Raw genomic sequence first — 16,622 nt, 5'->3', positions numbered from 1 at the left:
GAGTCCAAATGCTTCTTTAAAAAAAAAAAAAGAAAAAACCCCACCAAACTGATTTCAATTGGTGTAAGAAATCCACCCCCCTTTTTTGGTGAGGCAATGGGGGTTAAGTGACTTGCCCAGGGTCACACAGCTAGTAAGTGTCAAGTGTCTGAGGCAGAATTTGAACTCAGCTCTTCCTGAATCCAGGACCCATGCTTTATCTACTGAGCCACCTAGCTGCCCCGAGACATTCTCTTTTTATTATAGATCTGTAATTTACCATCTTAAGAGCTGCCTGAGGCATTGAGATGTTAGGGGACTTTCCCAGGGTCATATGGCTGGCATGTTTCAGAGACTACTGAGGTGGAATTTGAACACCAGATCTTCCCAATGGTAAACCTAGTTCTTTATCTACTATGCCAGGTTCTCTTTTGTCCCCCGTAGTTTCACATTGTTTTTATCTGATGTTTAGAATTGGGAACCTCTAAAAAGAGGATAGTGACTATGGTAAAGCCTTTAGAACTCAGAGTTCTAATGATAGAAATTCATTTTGGGATAAGATTTTTTTTAAAGAAGTTTGCTTTGTTAAATGTTTAGTGCTTTGGAACAATTTATGCAAAGATACACAAAGATACATTATGGGCTAAGGAAAGAAAGACCGGGGTCACTAAAGGTTGTGGTCTAAGTCAGTGAAGGAAAGATCTGCACATGGAGCCCTTTTGGAGGATGTGCCTTGGGGGAAAGAAGCTATTTTCAGTGATTACTTAACTTATATTGCTAAGAGGACAATGGCTTACTATAGTGCTTTCCCCAAACCTCAGTTTTATTTAAATTTTGTACTGGGTTAAGGAAGAAGTTAAAAGGAAGTAAGGGTCAAGCATTTTTGGGGAGGAGGGAAGGCTGAGGAAAGGAGACAGTGATGCATCTAGTGAGAACTTAGAGGGTGAGGAAAGGAGATCCGTATTTATCAGACACCTGACCTTTAAAATGCATTCTCTCTTTGACCTATGGACCTTAGGCTAGGTTAAGGGCTACTGAGATTTTTCATAGATGAATGCAAGAAATCAAAATAAATCCTTAGTGACCTAAACATTTTTTAGTTTTGTTTTGAAAAAGTACTGGGTATAAAATAAACCATGTCTGAAATACCTTAACACTATTTGACAGTTCTTAGAAATGCCAAATGAGAAATTTGGAGAAATATAGGAAGATTTCTATTAATACACATCATGAAGGAAGCAGAACCAGGAAAACATGAATGTAAATAAACATGATGATAAAGACATAATTGTGACCTTGGAGAGAAGAGAAAAAGTATCTTTCTTCTTTCCTTGGAAAAATTAGGGACCGTGTAGTATCAAATAGCCCGCTGTTGTTTTGCTTTAAGGTTTTTCTTTTTTTACAAGCTTTATTTGGGATATAGATAGGGGAAGGAGAAATGCTGGCAATAAAAAAAGATTTTAAAAAGTATTCTGTAATAAAAAGGATTTCAAAGATAGCTAGAAATAAAGTTGTATTTACTTTGGGTCTGCTCTTTAAACTCCTTAAAATAGAAATCCCAGGAAATGAGTGTGTGTATGTATTGTATGTAGCCCTGAATGGCACATATAATTTTCTGCTTCTAAAAAGCAGAACTTTACCTAGTGTTATAATCTTGTTTGATACATTTATTTTCAGTTCAAAGACAATATAAAAACACCCATAGAAGAAAATGTTACACCTTTGCACTGACACCCTTTAATCCTTTAGTCTTTATAAAACAAACATTTTTAACAGTAAGCAGAGGGGAAAAAAAGAGCTGTTAATTTTAAAAGAAACAGAAAATAAATTAGTTGCTCTTCTGTCCAGTTTGGTCTAAGTTCCTTTGTTGAACTTTAACACTGTGTTCCAAATGAGACATCTTGAATGGAGAAAGAAGTCTTTGGCCTATTTCACCGTGGGTTGGGCACTGTGTAACAGACAAAAATCTTTCTGACCTGCTGTGAAAAGGGAAGCAGTGGCCTCTTTCAGCAATCTGAAAAACAGAAAAATGGTTCAGTGTATGAGTATTTTTCCCCTTTGGTGTTCAACAGTTAATATGTACTTTGACACAAATGACAAAAATAAGAGACACCAAGTAAATGATACCTCGGAAAAGTTAAGGATGGGATGAGGGTATACAAGCCTTCTGTTTAAGTGGCACAAAACTTGTGAAAAATAATACGACGTAGCCAGAAGGCAGGCTGCTGTATGTAAATGCTACTCTGAGCTTCACAAATGATTTATTGTGGGACCTCAAACTCCATGCCTTCCAAATCTGCTTTTTGTCTCTAGGAGTTAGTTTGGTACAAATTGAACTTATATGATGCCGCAATGATGGCTCCTTTTCTTTAAATAAGTTTTCCCCCCCTATATAATGGCCTTAGCAGATATGGAAGATACATATAAGCTAGTATGGCAGGGGAAGGGATTGGTCATTTTAGTTTCAAACTTGCAAATTTTAAGTGATCAGACAATCTCTCTAAAAAAATGTAAAAATGTAGCTCTAAGTATTTAGACTTTGATCTGAATTTATATATGTGTGAATTTATCTGTTGTGCCTACAGTTTAACTCTACTGAAATATAAAGCTGACCTCCCACAGATTCCTGAGTAGTCTGGAGCCAGAAAGGATCCTAGAGTAACTTCAAAAGGGAAGACACTGGTGAAGAAAGGGAATTAGAAAATTCAAATAGTCATCTTACTGTCTGGTTATAATCGGGAAAGAAGAGAGAACACTGAGAGGTGGTAGCAACAGAGTAAATAGGAATCCAAAGAAAACACTTCAGAGGTTAGAAGGTTGGTGCTAAGTCCGTCTCACTTTCAAACACCAGGTTAGAACTCAAAGTTTCAGTCCTGAATCCACAGTCCAAGACCAGAGAGAAGCTGGAGTTGGGGGGAGTAACGACACGTAGACTGGTGAGGATCTGGGGTTGGAACAGGTTAGACAACCCTGCCTGGTGATGGGCAGGGAAGGACCATCTCCTTGTGATGTTTGCTTCCTTACACCATATATATGTTTGCTGTATAAAAAAGTGTTGACTGCTTATAGTCTCCTGTTAAAAGAAAAGCTGTTGAAGAGTTGGCTAAGGTACAAAAAGTTCTTATCTCTAAAAAGGGAAAAAAAATGAATTGGGCTTTTTATTCAGTAAAGGAGAATTTGGCAAATAAAATGAGAATGCAGGAAGCCAAAACTAGAAGTATAAGAATGAAAAAAGTGCCAAAAGGAGTTGGGATGCATTTCTTTTTTAAAGGGTACGAAGAGTGATTCAAAGTGATAACGTGTGTTTCCAATGGTGAGGAGGGTTCCAAGTTTTTGCCATAATATAGATGCCTGTATCTAATTGTTTTTTTTTTGTTTGTTTTGTTTTTGCAGGGCAGTGGGGGTTAAGTGACTTGCCCAAGGTCACACAGCTAGTAAGTGTCAAGTGTCTGAGGCCGGATTTGAACTCAGGAACTCCTGAATCCAGGGCCGGTGCTCTATCCACTGTGCCACCTAGCTGCCCCCCTAATTGTTTTTTTAGTGATACTTAAAGTCCCACCTCCCCCAGAGCCCTGGCCATGGTGTCCTGCCCCATTCTCTGGCCTAGAAGTACAGAGTACTACCATGCTAGAGCTTTTACTACTTGGGCACATTTCTACCCTTTCTTTGGACTTTGGATTTCTGTGCCATTGGGAGGAGGGTATAGAGATCAACTCTATTCTAAGTCCAGACACACATCCTACTCTGTTCCCTTGGTTCCTCTGCTCTCTTGTAGAGCTCTGCAGGGAACATGGAACACCGCACAATGTTAGTGTCCTCAGCAAATTTCTGTAGTTTGGAGCTTCATGGTACTAGAAAGAGGGGAGGGGTCAGGTCATGGGGTTGTGTTTTGTTGCAAGCCTGTGGGTTGGGTTGGCTTGTGTCTGTCACCTTGCTGCTAGGATCCTAGCGGGCCCTTTATAAGTGTGAGTCAGGTATTAATTCATGGAATTTTTAATCTCCTTTTGGGTTCTTGGTGTCCTACACCATGGAAAAAGCTGAGGTTGCTTTATGTTTGGCACATAATTTCTGTTTTGGAGAGGTGTGAGGTCATGAGGATAAAAGAAAATGCAGAGTCCTCCATTTTGCTGGTTATATGACTCCAACCTTTTTCTTAAATATCAGTGGATTTAAATTTGCATGCATGCACAATGTAGGCAAAGGGTAAATAGTATGCACAGGATCCATGTGATATCCTGATAATTTAAGGAATATTATGGCTGTTAACTTTGGAGTTTTGGGGCAATCAAGACATTTCAATTCAGGTTAATTAATAATTAAGCAACTAAATAATCACCTTGGTGGTAGAAATATCTATTTAATACCTTCTGACACCTATTAGTTGTGTGATCAGGAATGAGTCACTCAACCTCTCAATACCCTAGGTGACTCTAAGTTGAAAAAACAAGAGCTAAATTGCCAGTTTATATTGATGAAGGAGGCTTGTACACTGGGATTTCCACACATACAGATAAAGTCTAGTACCCTTTCTTCCAGAAAGATGATGTAATACAAATTATAAATGATCACAATCAACCTATTTTCATATGAAAATATGAACTTGTAAAACTCATACATATAATGATTCTCGGATTTTTTTTTTCTTCTTTTTGCAGGGCAATTGGGGTTAAGTGACTTACCCAGGGTCACACAGCTAGTGTCAAGTGTCTGAGGCCGGATTTGAACTCAGGTCCTCCTGAATCCAGGGCCAATGCTTTATCCACTGTGCCACCTAGCTGCCCCCCCCCCATTTCTTTAATGAAACACACTAGACTCTAGCCTTGATCAAGTAAAAGAGTTACCCACTCAATCCTAATAGTTATAGAGTACAGGAAAGGACGGAGAATGTGATTTGAGATCAGTCTCTTTTGGATAAAATGCATGTGCAAACACTTCTAGGTGCTGACATCCAAAAGAATGAGTCATGCCCTCCTGCTAACAATAGTAAAAAGAACTGCAGGTGAGATCCCAGACTGAAGGAAACTCTAGGTTCTGGTTACTTCTCAGCATCTCAAGTTCATATTACATTTTCACATACTTTCCTGGAAATGGGGGTGGTAAGGGTTGAGATATGAAAGGAAAAAAGTCATTGTATTCAATAAAATAGCCTTTCTCTCTATGTGATGGCCGTCACTAACATGCTCTAGATGGAATAATAACCTTATTAATATAAAGCTGAATGTAGATAATTTTCTAGTCTGAGTGTATTGATAATAAATTTTGCCACCAAAACATTTCCTTTTACTTTCAATAGGTACCTAAGCTGATTAAGATCCAAACTTAAACGTTTTTTGTTTCATGCATCTTTTGTTAAAGTATTTTTGCTAGAAGCAATTGAAGCGAACTCTAATAACACAGTAGCAAATACTCTGGTGCACCATTCAACTGAAGAGTTACAGAAAGAATGCGTGCTTTGTAGAAAAAAAAAAGGATTTATCTTAGGAGACTGAATCCTTTTTTGGATTGTTTGAGCTGGGTCAAATGATGAGCTCTGAATTACCGTTCCCCAAGCCTACAGAAGTGCACAGAAGTTCACAAACAGGAAACAGAGCATGGAAACAAAAAACCAAAACCCAACCAGAAGCTGAAAGTATTGCCTTTTGCTGAAAATTTTTGTAAAAGGCACACAAGCAAGAGAACCAAAGGTGGGTTTGTTCAAAGAGTGTCAGTTTGCAACCTGGATAAAAGATCAATTACCTTTGTAGCCAGAATTAAAATGAGGGAACCAATCCATTTGGACAGATTTAGAAAGTTACTTCTGGTCACAGAAATATTCCTAAAAAAATGTAGTTTTTTGGTAAATGATCAAATCTTCCTTAATAAGGTAAATGCTTGATTGTCTCCATGATGTTTTTAGTATATAATCCAAGAAACGATGTAAGTCCCCTACCCCCGCAAAGTATAACACATAAAAATGACAAAGAAACAGTATAATGGACTCGACATGCAGAAAGAGGTTAGCTAGGACAAAGGCTCATTTTCAGTTTAAGAAGGTTGTGTTTTTTTTCCAACCGGAGCCTAAGAAACTTCACACTAAACTTTGTTCAGTTGTTTTCAGTGGTGTCCGACTCTTTGTGACCTCATTTGGGGTTTTCTTGGCAAAGATACTGCAGTGGTTTGCCATTTCCTTCTCCAGACTGAATTGGGCAGCTAGATGGCATGGTAGATAGAAGATCAGGCCTGGATTCAGGAAGACCTGAGTTCAAATCCAGCCTCAGACACTTACTGGCTGTGTGACCCTGGGCAAATCACTTAACCCTATTTACCTCAGCTTCTTCATCTGTTAAATGAATTGGAGAAGGAAATGGCAAACCACTCCAGTATATCCTGGCCCCCAATGGGGCCAGGAAGAGTTGGACAAGATTGAAATAAATGAACAACAACAGTAATCAGAACTAGGACACCAATTTGGATGGAGTCGGGAAGACTAAACATTAGCACCAAGGGGAAAAAAAAAAGAATGTAATGGGGGCAATTTGCTAAGCTGAAAAACCAAAACTAGCATTGGAATCACAGCTAAAGATCCAGGACTGTTTGGCTAAATTACATCATTATAGTAATGGAAAATAACATTGAAAGATATAAGAACGCTGCTCGGTGTGGTGACTGACCATTGATTATTTCAGAGGAATTATAGTGAGGAATACTTCTTGGAAGAGAGGTGGCTGACAGGTGTAGAATGAAGCATCCACAGTCCAACATGCTGACTTCATTGGCTTCACTCTACCTTGTTAAAAGGGAAAGTTCTATTTGTAAGCTCCTGTGCGTGTGTGTGCGCGTGTGTGCGTGTGTGTGCGCGCGTGTGTGCGTTTTCAGGAAAGTCATAAAAAACATGGCTAAGAGATTTATTTTAAATTATTCAGTTTCTTGAATTTAAATTTCTACACTTTCTTTTTCAGATGAGAATTTGCTTTTAAAAAAATTAAGCTTTCATTGTGTGCAAAGTACTACCCTATTGGGTATAAGAGGGTATAAAGAAAAATAGACCTTGGCCTTTCCCTGTGTAAAATACATAGAAACTGAACTATAAGTGAATGCATTTTGTTAACAGCCATAGCCAAAGTCTATCTTTAATAAAGATATGGGGGGGGGGCGCAGCTAGGTGGCGCAGTGGATAGAGCACCGGCCCTGGCTTCAGGAGTACCTGAGTTCAAATCCGGCCTCAGACACTTAACACTTACCAGTTGTGTGACCCTGGGCAAGTCACTTAACCCCAAATGCCTCACTAAAAAATAAATAAATAAAATAAAGATATGGGAAGAGATCTATGTGGAGATAAGTGAATAAGGGAAGAAGTAGAGTAGATAGTAGAGAGAAGATATTTTCTAAAGGTAATAGGTAAACTATAACAAAACAGGCAATTATATTTTAGAACAAAAGGGTACTAAAATTATGCTGAAGATTTTAGAAATAAAGGAAGAGGGAAAAGAACAGTGAGGTCATTTTGCATGTCATTATGATGCCCTTTTCCTAAAGGCAAGGACCTAGATTCAGAAGATCCCAAATGACTGATTTTAAGCTACCTTTCAGTTAATAACAAGGATTTATTAAATGTCTACTATGTAAACATGGTTCTGTGCTAAGGCCTGGGGATACAAACAAAGGTAAAACGTACGTTCCTGCTCTTGAGAAGCTCAGTCTAATGGGGGAAACAATGGGTAAACACCTATGTACAAACAAAATACATAAAGAGATAAACTGGAGATAATCAACCAAGGGAAGGAACTAGTATTAAGGAGTACAGGGAAAAGCTTCTTGCAGAAGGTAGAATTTTAGCTGGGACTGGAAGGTAGCCAGAGACGTTGGGGGGACAGAAAGTGAGGAAGAAGAGAATTCCAGACCTGGGGGGCACAGCCAGTGAGAACGCCTGGAGTCTGGAGATGAAGTGTCTGGTCAATTCAGAAGAATTTTCTGATTGACCTTCTTTTTTTCCCCCTATCTTATTTTTAATTCTTATTTTAAGTTCCAAATTCTCTCCTTCCCTATACACCTCTCCCCCACCATTGGGAAGGCAAGAAATATGATGCCCATTATACATATCAAGTCATGCAAAACTTATTTCCAATTAACTATGTTGTGAAAAAAGCAAATATAAAAAAGAGAAAAAATGCTTCAATTTGCACTCAGCCTTCATCAGTTTTCTATCTGGAAGTGGACAGCATTTTAAATCACGTGTTCTGATTGACTTTAGGGACATAAGCTCACGCAGCCTCATGAACCCAATCCCTGATTATGGGATTAACTGAATAATATAACATGTAATTTTATACTTAACCAAAATTAGTATTAAGCTAGGAACATCAAATAATATACTGGCTAATGACCATAGCTTAGGCACCCCACTATCTCTGACAGGTAACAAAAGATGCTATAGAACATGGGTTCTTAACCTGGGGTCTTTCTGTCTTTGAGGGAAAAGACCGTACTGTATTTAGAGAAGCCTCTAATTATCTATGTTACTGGTATGTAACTCTGGGAAAATAACTTAAATATGCCCCCTTCTCTCCTCTGATACTGCAATAATTACAGTCTAGGCCTTCATCATCTCATGCCAGGACTCATGTAACAACCTGCTGGTTGGTTTCCCTGCCTCGAGTCCCTCCCCATCCAATACATTCTCCACCCAGCTATCAATTATCTTCCTCCTGTGCAGCTCTGACCATATCACTCCCCGCCCCCTTATTAATAAACTCCAGTGGCTCCTTATCTCTTCTAGAGATCAAGTATAACATCTTTTGTTTGGCTTTTAAAACCCTTCCTACTTTTCCCGTCTACTTATATTTACTTCTCTCCTCATACCCTATGTTCCAGTGACGTTGGCTACTGGGCTGTTTCTCTTACCTGATGCCTGGAATTCTCTCTTCATCTCTCTCCCTACTATCTTTCTTGACTTTTTTTTTTTTTTGGCGGGACAACGAGGGTTAAGTGACTTGCCCAGGGTCACACAGCTAGTAAGTGTCAAGTGTCTGAGGCAGGATTTGAACTCAGATTCTCCTGAATCCAGGGCTGGTGCTTTATCCACTGTGCCACCTAGCTGCCCCATGACTTTCTTTCTTTCTTTTTTTTTTTTTTTTGCGCGGGGCAATGGGGGTTAAGTGACTTGCCCAGAGTCACACAGCTGGTAAGTGTCAAGTGTCTAAGGCTGGATTTGAACTCAGGTACTCCTGAATCCAGGGCCGGTGCTTTATCCACTGCACCACCTAGCCGCCCCCTCCATGACTTTCTTAAAGTCTAAGTCTAAGTCCTACCTTCTGCAGGAAGCCTTTTCCCCTTTCTCTGAGACTATCCCCCGATTTCTTTTGTATATATCTTCTTCTTTTGGTGGGGAAATGGGGGTTAAGTGACTTGCCCAGGGTCTGAGTACAGTGCCTGACATATTGTAGGTACTTAATAAAGGCAGAATGAAGATACTAATAAATTATTTTTTGTAAGGTAATATGGGTATTTAACATCTTAAGAGGCTGACATTCCAAAAACTTTCTTTTTATTTTTTAAAGATTTTTTTAATCATAAAAGCATTTTATTACTTTCCAGTTACATCTAAAAATAGTGTTCATTTGTTTTCATAAGATTCTTAGTTCCAAATTTTTCTCCCACCCTCCCCAAGACATAAAACAATCTAATATATAACCCAAAACTTTCAATACACCTTGTAAAACCACCATTAACACCCCTCTAGCCTCCGTATCTGATTATTCTTGTCTCTGCATATAAATATCTGCTTTTTGAAAGGAAGAAAGAGCTACGGCTTACCTCTTATGGTTGCCAGTTCTTTTAGAACAAGCCTTGCACTTGCTCTGTTTCTGTGTTGAGATCTATATCATAAAAGCACGGTCGAGTGGGTAGTCCTGGCATGGTGCTCATCTGTGGGAACAATAAAACATTGGAACATCAACAGAACAAATTCAAGCAGTTCATCACACTGTGGACATGATGCTCCTGATGATGTTAATTACTAGTCACAGAATTTTGAAATGTTAGTGCCGGATATTACCATAGAAATCAAATTCCTTTGATTTTATTTTTCTTGTGTGATTTTTCATGACCCCACTGGGGATTTTCTTGGCAGATAATGGAGTGATCTGCCATTTTCTTCTCCAACTCGTTTGACAGATGAGGAAACTGAGGCAAAACAGGGTAAAGTGACTTGTCCACGGTCACATTTGAGGCCAAGTTTGAACTAAGGAAGGGCCGGTCTTCCTGACTCCAGGCCTGATGCTCTATCCATTGTGCCACCCAGCTGTCCTTTTGATTTTATAGAAGAAACTAGGGATGAGAGAAATTATGACTCCCAGATGGCTACTGGTCGAGGACCTCGGTTCATATTTCATCTCTAATGCTTTTCATCTAAAAAATCCTGGGTAAGGTAATCTTCCTGGGTCTTCATTTACTCCTCTATAAAAGGAGAGGTTTGGATTAGATGGCCTGAGGTCCACTGAAGCTTGAAATGATCATAACCTGAACATGGTGTCAAGTTCTACAATAAAGCACATCCCACCTGGGTTCCCTTCCTTTTCCAATGGGGGGAGGGGTGTTTCCCCTCTTTCTTCTCCCCCTAGGGGTCTAAGAGATTGATGTTCTTTCTATACCATTTGTCCTTCTGAATCCTTACTTCTCACCTTACCCCCTCAGTGCTTACTGGTACTCTGTTACAGTGTCATAGTGTTAGAGTGATGAGAAAGAAGATGGAAGGGAGGATGGGAGAGAGAAATCCATCATGTCAATACCATGAGAATACTACCTCTATGTTTCCTTCTCCACAGAGAAGAAAACTGTCCCTCATTCTTATACTCTCCAGTTATGCATGGAAACTTTAACCTATGCCTCAGGCCTGGGGTAGGTATGTTTCTCATAGCCCAAGTTGGAAGGTTGAATGCATTTTCTTGTGGAAATACTATTCCTCATAGTGTAGAACCAGATCATGCTTATAATGGGTTAAATGGGCTTTCTTAAGCTGGCCTGGAGACCTAACTACCATATATAACATTATTTCTATGAGGAAATACATTCCAACACAAATGACTTATCCATAAACTTTTGGAACGTTTCCAATTTGCAAGCTGAGGACTGTCTTTATTTTTCAAAACTTCTATCAAGTGCCATATTATCTTCATTTAAGTTTATGCTTATATGATGGGGATAACATTCTTCTCTGGCATCTAGTTCATGAGTCTCTAGAAAGAAAACTGTCAGCTGTTTTAGCTTTGGAAGGCTTTATACAAGGCCTGGCTGGAATAGTTCATGATTTCTCTCATCACCTGTGTGACAAATCACATAGAAGTCTATGCAGTTATTCCCTCGTATAATTATATCACAATTTCCACATTAAATTGTTAAAAAAATGAATCAAGAGGGTGGACATGAGAATAGTGAAAAGTTATGTTTTTGCTATTTCTTAAAAGAATGACAGAAAATGATGGAATAATACACAGAAGAAGAAACAGATTTTTGGATGTGGCCAACATGGAATTCTGTTTTGCTTAACTATACATTATATCAAGGTTCTCTCTTTCTTTTCAGTGGGTGGCAGGAGATGGAGGAGGTGGGGGGGGGGGAAACAACTTGATAAATTGAAAAAAATACTTCAAAACAAACTAGAGGAAAAAGAAAAAAATCCCATGCAAAATACATTACTTACACCCCTTAAATTTATACTGTAAGAGCACAGCATTACTTATGAGTAAATCAAGAATGAATTATAATGTAGCTTTACCATGAATACTTATTGTATTAAATTTAATACATACTATACACCTTAAAGAAATCAAAATCTGGGAATCTACATTGCAGATTTGGTTGTCATCCTCCTAGCCCCTTATCAGGACTTGTGATTTGTCATATAATTGTACACGGACAGTTTTAGTTGAACCTGACAGCATCCAGTCCTCAGAGGCTATTCTCAGACAATTTTAGTTAACTGTGTCTGGACTTCAGAGTAGCATGTCAAGTCAACCACAGAGCCAAATACCCTGAAGGGAAACACACCCCACCTATCTCCTGGCTGTTTTCCCAGAGGAGTCAGTAATCAGCAGAATACTTAAGGACCTGGAGAAGGGGAAACTGGAGAAACAAAACCCACCACAGCTGCCCTACCTTACTGTAACCAGAATCTTAAATGACTTCTAATACTTTTTCGTGTATTCTATCTCTCCATCAAGATTGCAAGAAGTCAGATTATAACATGCTGGGTAAGATTTGGGTCAGCTTCTCTTTCTTTAAAATGTCAACTGTAAGCAGCAAGAACAACTAAACTTAATCCTTTCCCACCTTTGTAGGTGACTCTGTGGTACCCCCTCCCTCACCCTGTTATTAGCTATATGTGTCAATATTAGCATTGTGCCTTCCTCTTGTTATAGAGCAAAGCCTGGCATAATTCATTATAAAGAAGAATTCTGTATAAGGTAAATAAATCTTGTACTATACTTAACATGCTTGTCCCTCTATGGTGATGTTACGTTATAGGCTCTGAAAGCTCCTGGGTACTTAGAAAACCCTAAAGCCTGACATAGAAGAGGCAGTGTGTGGTGTAGGGGATAGTGACCCAGTTTTGGAGTTAAGAAGATCTGAGTTTAAGTTTCACCTCTGACAAATATTGCTGTGACTTTTCACAAATCACTTCAATTTAGCACACTAGGCAAACTGCTAAGATTAAAAGCTGTAGAATGGATGCCAATCTGTAATGGCAGAGGGATCTTGTTATACCAATAAAATCATAGATCTTGCACCAAAGTTAAAAAAAAATTCTCCCTACTATCCTAATGTTACCTGTATGAAAATTTTTTTTTCCTTTGGTGCAGGGCTATGGGGGTCAAGTGACTTGCCCAGGGTCACATAGGTAGTAAGTGTCAAGTGTCTGAGGCTGGATTTGAACTCAGGTACTCCTGAATCCAGAGCCAGTGCTTTATCCACTGCGCCACCTAGCTGCCCCCTATGAAAACTTTTAACATGTATTATCATGAGTTCATAGATAGTTTATAGTTATGAAATTTTAATAGAGCCCAGAACCCACAAAGTGATTGAATCCTAACACAATGGACTATTTCCTTCTGTTCTTAAAGTTATATAAATCATACAAAGAGTCACGAAGCTTCTGGTGTTCCTGATTCTCTCATAGTAAACAGAACCAGTCAAATACAAGAAAGAGGGACGTGCTTTTCTCTTGTTCAAATTATCTTGCCTATTTAAAGCTTATTTGGAAGGAACAAACCCAAACATCAGTATTAATACAGCAGGGAAGGTGGCCCAATGGAACTACATCATATTGTTATGAGGACTAACCATTCATTACATCCTTCTTATAGATGGAATTAACATTACTTATAAGTTACAGATGAACAGTAGCTTAAAGACCATGCAACATGTGTTGTCATGCAGGTTGGACTGGCTCACAGTGGCATTAAGAAATTTATCCTGAAAGCACCAGAGGTAAATGAACTCTTTTTTTTTTAAAGTGAGGCAATTGGGGTTAAGTGACTTGCCCAAGGTCACACAGCTTGTAAGTGTTAAGTGTCTGAGGCCGGATTTGAACTCAGGTACTCCTGAATCCAGGGCCGGTGCTCTATCCACTGCACCACCTAGCTGCCCCGTAAATGAACTCTCTTCATGGAGCAATTTAAAAATATTCTATCACTGCCACCTTACAGATCAAGCACCACTATAACTCTCTAGCCAAAGTGCCACAGCCTAGTTAATGCATTGAGAACAACTGAATTGGGATAGTTCCACAATCTATCACTTCTAGACCTGTAGTTTTCACTTGGGGAGAGTAGTATTCTGGTTCTCATTTCTATACTTCCTAAGACAGATAGGCTAATTAAGCTAGCAAACTGGACTGATTTGACAAGGTGTATCACCAATAATACTTTGGTATTCAAACAACTAGATGACCATTTGTTGGGAACGCTGTGAAAGGAATTTTTTCAGATATGGATTGCACTAGAAGGCCACTGACCTCATTTCCAACTCTGAAATTCTGTTTTCCTAAATCCTTCATCTCAACAATGTGGGTGCTCTCTCTGACAACAAATTTCAAAACCCCTTCATTTGTTCTCATCTTGTCAACCTCTTGTCCATGCAGTATTATAAATTTTGCAAAGGGAGAGTGAGTGGAGTTGGTTTTATTGTGCATCCAAATGTAGCTAAGAAATAAATGTTTTATGGGAATGAAATGAGAAATCATATGTAAATGTAATGAGAGAAATTTTACTTGGTCATCTCATATTGCAATACTCATTAGGAACATTTATGAAAAGACCACCAGGAAGACAGTTGCAAATTATCTGCCAAAATCTATGACAGAAAGGGAAAGAAAAATTCTATGAAGAATTCAATATTACATTCTAAATTAAATCAAGATATACTTAAAAAATCTCAGTTTTGATGTCTGCAACTTGTGTATTAGACAAGACAGCTTCTTAGGCCCCCTTCTAGCTTCAGATGACATTATTTTTCATCTTTCTTGGTTCTCAAACATAATTACATTTACAAGTAAATTAATATCTGGTGTTGATTACAATTCAGAAAGAAATTGATACTGTTAGGTACATTTGAGATCCTTTGTTTACTCAACTCATTTGATCAAAAGTAGAAGCATCCCTCCATGGGGTGGGTGCTCTCACATAGATTGATGCTTTCATTTTTAACAGCAAGACCAAACTGGCTGGCTATGACTAATAATGAGTATGGCTCTACTTATCACTGATAAGAAGCATGCTACCACCTTATATTATCTGTAAAGCACCTTGAAAATCACAAAGTGCCTTGACACCCATTATTTTATCACATTTACAAGTCTGTGGGAGAGTAAGGACAGGTAGTTTAAATGTTATTAAACAGAAATGTACAAACTACATGGTTCAAGGTCTAGGAAGTGGAAAGGGGGAACTGGGAGCCTTCTAACTGTCAAGTCCAGTGATGTTCTCAGTAGAATACAGAACATTAGGAAGGCAGATATTATAAAAACTAATGTTTTCTAGTTTTAATGACTTCATTAAGCTAAAAGATTTTCTCATATAAATACATAATTAGAAATTTAGAAGGTGAAAAATAGAAAGTGGTGAGATAATGCAATGCAGACCCTGGATTGGAAAATCCACATGGATTCATTTAACCATTTTTGAATGTGAGGTACATAACTGTTGTTACCACTTGTCCTTTTAAATTAACAAACTGTCTCCTTTGAATACTTAAATCATTTGACATAATGATGATCCATTAAAAACACAAGGAAGGCATAGGAAGGAAAATGGCCTAGTAAAAAAATGAAAGAGGACATAGAAGAGTAAAACCATGATTTATTATTAAAAATATATATAGGTTCAGGGATTCATTTTGGCTTGAAATAGTTGAGGGAAAAGCTCTGTCTGTCAAGGGAATCTTTCTGAATTTTTCCATAAGAATTCTCTATCATAAAATGACCTTCACTTTTACTTTTGGCACCCTGCCCTGAAAAAAAAAGCAAACCCAACCCTAAACCTAAGGTTTTAGACAAGAAAACCAGAGTAAAAAAACAGGCAAAACTGTTTGTTTTTGGGGGGAGGTGGGATAATGGTGGGAAGGAGAAGAATCAACAACAACAAAAAAATCCAAAATTTAGTTTTAAAAGAAATTTTCTTTTATAAAATTTCTCATCATAATGTAAACAGCACAAAAGGGTTAAAAAATCAGTTGATGATTTTTGGTTTTTTTGCGGGGCAATGGGGGTTAAGTGACTTGCTCAGGGTCACACAGCTGGTAAGTGTCAAGTGTCTGAGGCCAGATTTGAACTCGGGTACTCCTGAATCCAGGGCCGGTGCTTTATCCACTGCACCACCTAGCTGCCCCCCCCCTTTTTTTTAAATAAGTAGTATACTTGAGAAATAGCTTACAAATTTTCATTTATTTCTAGGTAGTTTATATTTTCCCACAAATAAAACCAGACATTACTAAAAATGATTGGTTTCTAAAAGAATAAACCATGATTTATATATCCATTCCCCAAATTACAGAATTCTTTCACATTTATAAAAAGTTATTTTTTATTAGGTGGTATCTTTAGACTTTAAATATATTAGGGATAAGAAAATATTATTTAGTTCAAATGCTAGCTTGTGCTTTATATTTAGAAGATGGTATTTATAGTAGTAGTCCTCCTAGTAAAAGACAGAGCTCTAACTAGGCTTTGTAGTATGGGAGGAAGCATATTAAATCTACATTTCAGGAGACCTGGGTTTTGTTAATTGTGTTACCACTATAGAGTTCTTATTACATTGGACAAGTCATAGTCTTACTGTGTTTCAGTTCTCTTTCTATTCTAAAATTGAGAATCTTTCTCTTATAATTTCTTGAAATATGATGTCCACGCACTTTTTTTTGGTGATGGCTTTTAGATAATCCAGTGATTCTTACAGTGGACAGAGCACTGGGCTTGGAGTCAGGAAGACCTGACAGATATGAGTTCAAATCTGGTTTTGATCACTTATTAGCTGTTTGACCCTAGGCAAGTCATGTAAGCTCTGCTTATCTCAGTTTCTTCAACTGTAAAAATGTAACAGCACCTACCTCACAGTGTTGTGAGGATCAGATGAGATATTTGAAAAGTGCTTACCACAGTGCATAAGGCAGAG

The 16,622-nt window shown here is 38.2% G+C and overlaps 1 protein-coding gene across 1 annotated transcript in view; it reads right to left on the bottom strand.

Annotated features, from left to right (window-relative positions):
* Nucleotides 1–1,123: 1,123 nt before the first annotated feature.
* Nucleotides 1,124–16,622, bottom strand: part of MTHFD1L (methylenetetrahydrofolate dehydrogenase (NADP+ dependent) 1 like) — a 218,868-nt gene continuing 203,369 nt past the window's right edge. Inside the window, exons 27-28 of the mRNA XM_044003413.1 lie at nt 9,772–9,882; nt 1,124–1,993 (exon numbers count right to left, since the gene is read on the bottom strand). Of these exons, the coding sequence (XP_043859348.1) occupies nt 9,793–9,882 (90 nt within the window). The 3' untranslated portion in view covers nt 1,124–1,993; nt 9,772–9,792. The remainder of the gene's footprint in view (nt 1,994–9,771; nt 9,883–16,622) is intronic.

This window comes from Dromiciops gliroides, chromosome 4 (genome assembly GCF_019393635.1).
Source record: "Dromiciops gliroides isolate mDroGli1 chromosome 4, mDroGli1.pri, whole genome shotgun sequence".
NCBI lineage: Eukaryota > Metazoa > Chordata > Mammalia > Microbiotheria > Microbiotheriidae > Dromiciops > Dromiciops gliroides.
This window is presented reverse-complemented; position numbering and strand designations above follow the sequence as displayed.